The sequence below is a fragment of the Lampetra fluviatilis genome, chromosome 60 (assembly GCF_964198595.1).
Source record: "Lampetra fluviatilis chromosome 60, kcLamFluv1.1, whole genome shotgun sequence".
In the NCBI taxonomy this organism is placed as follows: Eukaryota; Metazoa; Chordata; class Hyperoartia; order Petromyzontiformes; family Petromyzontidae; genus Lampetra; species Lampetra fluviatilis.
This window is the reverse complement of record NC_136334.1, coordinates 6,744,067-6,748,873: the sequence shown is the minus strand read 5'-3', so window position 1 is coordinate 6,748,873 and position 4,807 is coordinate 6,744,067. Positions and strand designations below refer to the sequence as shown.

General features: G+C 50.8%; 1 protein-coding gene across 1 annotated transcript in view; it reads left to right on the top strand.

The window, feature by feature from the left end:
• The first annotated feature begins 3,035 nt into the window (after positions 1 to 3,035).
• LOC144950939 (delta-sarcoglycan-like) overlaps positions 3,036 to 4,807 on the top strand; it is a 14,733-nt gene continuing 12,961 nt past the window's right edge. The window contains exon 1 of the mRNA XM_078881120.1: positions 3,036 to 3,040. Coding sequence (XP_078737246.1) covers positions 3,036 to 3,040 — 5 coding nt within the window. The remainder of the gene's footprint in view (positions 3,041 to 4,807) is intronic.

The window sequence follows — 4,807 nt, the reverse complement described above, 5'->3', positions numbered from 1 at the left end:
AGGGAGGAGGAGGAGGGGGGAGGAGGGGGAGAGGGGGGAGGAGGAGGAGGGAGGAGGAGGGAGGAGGAGGAGGGGGGAGGAGGGAGGAGGAGGAGAAGGAGGGAGTGAGGAGGGGAGAGGGGGGAGGAAGGAGGGGGAGGAGTCAGCGCTAGTGATGTGAACAGCTGTGGGTACGCACGGTCCCCCCCCCCCCCCCCAGTGACGACCCCAAAGTCGGCGTTGGAGTTCAGGCGGCGGTGGGCCGGGGGGGGGGCCGGGGGGGGGGCCGGGGGGGGGCCGAGGGGGGGGGGCAGGGCCGGGGGGGGCAGCGAAGCCTTAAAATAATCACAGAGAGGCGGACAGGATAGAGAGACGTGCGGACAGATCGAGAGACGCACGCAGAGAGACACACAGAGACACAGACAGAGACACACACAGAGACACAGAGACACGCACAGACACAGAGAGACACACACAGACACACACAGACACACACACACAGACCCACACACACAGAGACACATAGACACACACACACAGAGAGACACAGAGACAACACAGAGGCACACACAGACACACACAGACACACACACAGAGACAGAGAGAGACAGAGAGACACATACAGACACACACAGACACACACAAACAGACACACACAGACACACACAGAGACACACACAGAGACAGAGAGAGACAGAGAGGGAGACGCCACGCACAGCGCAGCTGTTGAAGCGGCGTTGTGCCATCTGCAGAGTTGAAGGTACTCGCCGCCGGTGGTGGTCGTTGTTGTTGTTGGTGGTGGTGGTTGGTGTTTGTTGTGCGTGGGTGAGTGAGTGAAGGAGTGAGTGAGTGAGTGGGTGGGGGAAGTGAGTGGGTGAGTGAGGGAGTGAGGAGTGAGTGGGTGAGTGAGTGAGGGAGTGAGGGAGTGAGGGAGTGAGTGGGTGAGTGAGGGGGTGAGTGAGTGACTAAGGGAGTGAGTGAGTGGGTGAGTGAGTGAGTGAAGGGTGGGTGAGAGAGAGTGAAGGGCTGAGTGAGTGAGATAGAGAGGGTTAATGAGAGAGGGAGAGAGGAGAGGTGAGTGAGAGAGTGAGTGGGTGAGTGAGTGAGGGAGTGAGTGAGTGGGTGAGGGAGTGAGTGGGTGAGTGAGTGGGTGAGTGAGTGAGGGAGTAAGTGGGTGAGGAGTGAGTGAGGGAGTGAGTGGGTGAGGGAGTGAGTGGGTGAGTGAGTGGTTGAGTGGGTGGTTGAGTGAGTGGGTGGTTGAGTGAGAGAGTGAGAGAGTGGGTGAGTGAGTGAGTGAGGGAGTGGTGGGTGAGTGAGTAGTGAGTGAGGAGTGAGTGAGTGGGTGAGTGAGTGAGTGGGTGAGATGTGAGTGGGTGAGTGAGTGAGAGAGAGTGAGAGAGAGTGAGTGAGTGGTGAGTGAGGGGTGAGTGAGAGAGTGGGTGAGTGGGTGAGTGAGTGAGTGGGTGGGTGAGTGAGGGAGTGAGTGAGTGAGTAAGAGAGAGTGAGAGAGAGTGAGTGAGGGGGTGAGTGAGGGGTGAGTGAGAGAGTGGGTGAGTGAGTGAGTGGGTGAGTGAGTGGGTGAGTGAGTGAGGGAGTGAGGGAGTGAGGGAGTGAGTGGGTGAGTGAGGGGGTGAGTGAGTGACTAAGGGAGTGAGTGAGGGGTGAGTGGGTGAGTGAGTGAGTGAGTGGGTGAGAGAGAGTGAAGGGCTGAGTGAGTGAGATAGAGAGGGTTAATGAGAGAGGGAGAGAGGAGAGGTGAGTGAGTGAGAAAGTGAGTGGGTGAGTGAGTGAGGGAGTAAGTGGGTGAGGGAGTGAGTGAGGGAGTGAAGTGGGTGAGGGAGTGAGTGGGTGAGTGAGTGGGTTGAGTGGGTGTTGAGTGAGTGAGTGGGTGGTTGAGTGAGAGAGTGAGAGAGTGGGTGAGTGAGTGAGTGAGAGAAGTGAGTGGGTGAGTGAGTGAGGGAGTAAGTGGGTCAGGGAGTGAGTGAGGGAGTGAGTGGTGAGGAGTGAGTGAGTGGGTGAGTGAGTGTTGAGTGGGTGGTTGAGTGAGTGAGTGGGTGGTTGAGTGAGAGAGTGAGAGAGTGGGTGAGTGAGAGAGTGAGTGGGTGAGTGAGTGAGGGAGTAAGTGGGTCAGGGAGTGAGTGAGGGAGTGAGGTGGGTGAGGGAGTGAGTGAGTGGGTGAGTGAGTGGTTGAGTGGGTGGTTGAGTGTGTGAGTGGGTGGTTGAGTGAGAGAGTGAGAGAGTGGGTGAGTGAGTGAGTGAGAGAGTGAGTGGGTGAGTGAGTGAGGGAGTAGAACAATAACAAGTATAACCCGTGTAAAAACAAAGTTTTTCAATATAAATCCTTTATATGCGTGGCGGCTAGAGTCCTCTCGTCCTCTGGCTTGAGATGGCTGCCACCTATGGGTCAGATGATTGCATGGCAGTATTAAGCAATTGGTAATTAAATATCATATTTTTGTCCTAAAAAGTGTAAAATTTTGGAAACATTTTTTCACAAACATTAATTGTCACGCACAACGAGTCTGTGTGCAAAATGTCAGCTCGATTGGATCACGGGAAGTGGTGTTAAAAAACGACCGAAAGATTTGCACGGTCGTAAGCGCGCAAGCATGCGAACTTAATATAAAGGATTTAAAAATCACGACGTTTCGGAGGCAACACAAGCTTCCGTCATCAGGTGAAGACGGAAGCTTGTGTTGCCTCCGAAACGTCGTGATTTTTATTATTTTATTTTTATTAATTTTAATTTCATTTTTACCTACGTGACTTTACCGAAAGAACTAAGAGTATGTATTCTATACAGTTTGTTCAATGTTATCTGACTGAATGAAAGGCAGAATTGCGTTTGTAGAGTTGTTCACGTTCTGCCTGAGTGGCTTATATTTGGTTACATTGTCATTTGTAAAAATAAAGGTAATTGTGACAATGAAATTGTTTTATAAACAGTGTGTATTTCCACGTAACTTGTGTGGTTAAAACAATGTCAAAAGGAACTATTGGCCCCTGGCATCTTCACTTTATCAAATGTGGCCCTCGTTGCAAAAAGTTTGGACACCATGATGTAGCCGCTTAACCCCGAGCTCTCATTACTCTGGTGGTGCGTTGTCTTTGGACTGTGCGCCTTTTGGCGTCATCTGGTCGAACGCCATACGAGACTAGGCTCTAAAGAAGCTGTCTCTGGTGTGGACCAATCAGTTTCAAGGACAGTGCATAAGTTATCAGAGTTGTGTTTTTGTTTGCATTTGACTGCAATTATTGTGGTTAATGTAAACATGACTCCTTGCTAAAGGTGTCTGTTTTGTTGTCAGAAAAAAGGGGAAAAACTCCTATTAGTATATGTTGGTAACTGGCAAAGGAGGGTCCCATGATGTAGCTGCTTAACCCCGAGCTCTCATTACTCTGGTGGTGCGTTGTCTTTGAACTGTGCGCCTTTTGGCGTCATCTGGTCGAACACCATATGAGACTAGGCTCTAAAGAAAGCTGTCTCTGGTGTGGACCAATCAGTTTCAAGGACAATGCATACATTATCAGAGTTGTGTTTGTGTGAGTCTATGGGTCTCTGTGTGAGTCTATGGCTCTCTGTGTGAGGAGTCTATGGGTCTCTGTGTGAGTCTATGAGTCTGTGTGAGGAGTCTATGGGTCTCTGTGTGAGTCTATGGGTCTCTGTGTGAGTCTATGGGTCTCTGTGTGAGGAGTCTATGGGTCTCTGTGTGAGTCTATGGCTCTCTGTGTGAGTCTATGAGTCTGTGTGAGTCTATGGGTCTCTGTATGAGTCTATGGTCTCTGTGTGAGGAGTCTATGGCTCTCTGTGTGAGTCTATGGCTCTCTGTGTGAGTCTATGAGTCTGTGTGAGTCTATGGGTCTCTGTGTGAGGAGTCTATGGGTCTCTGTGTGAGTCTATGGCTCTCTGTGTGAGTCTATGAGTCTGTGTGAGTCTATGGGTCTCTGTATGAGTCTATGGGTCTCTGTGTGAGGAGTCTATGGGTCTCTGTGTGAGTCTATGAGTCTGTGTGAGGAGTCTATGGGTCTCTGTGTGAGGAGTCTATGGGTCTCTGTGTGAGTCTATGGCTCTCTGTGTGAGGAGTCTATGGGTCTCTGTGTGAGTCTATGGGTCTCTGTATGAGTATATGGTCTCTGTATGAGTCTATGGGTCTCTGTGTGAGGAGTCTATGGGTCTCTGTGTGAGTCTATGGCTCTCTGTGTGAGTCTATGAGTCTGTGTGATGAGTCTATGGGTCTCTGTGTGAGTCTATGAGTCTGTGTGAGGAGTCTATGGGTCTCTGTGTGAGTCTATGGCTCTCTGTGTGAGTCTATGAGTCTGTGTGAGTCTATGGTCTCTGTATGAGTCTATGGGTCTCTGTGTGAGGAGTCTATGGGTCTCTGTGTGAGTCTATGGCTCTCTGTGTGAGTCTATGAGTCTGTGTGAGTCTATGGGTCTCTGTGTGAGTCTATGGCTCTCTGTGTGAGTCTATGAGTCTGTGTGAGTCTATGGGTCTCTGTATGAGTCTATGGGTCTCTGTGTGAGGAGTCTATGGGTCTCTGTGTGAGGAGTCTATGGGTCTCTGTGTGAGGAGTCTATGGGTCTCTGTGTGAGGAGTCTATGGGTCTCTGTGTGAGTCTATGGTCTCTGTGTGAGTCTATGAGTCTGTGTGAGTCTATGGGTCTCTGTACGAGTCTATGGGTCTCTGTATGAGTCTATGGGTCTCTGTATGAGTCTATGGGTCTCTGTGTGAGGAGTCTATGGCTCTCTGTGTGAGTCTATGAGTCTGTGTGAGGAGTCTATGGGTTTCTATGTGAGTGTATGGGTCTCTGTGTCATCATCATCGTCA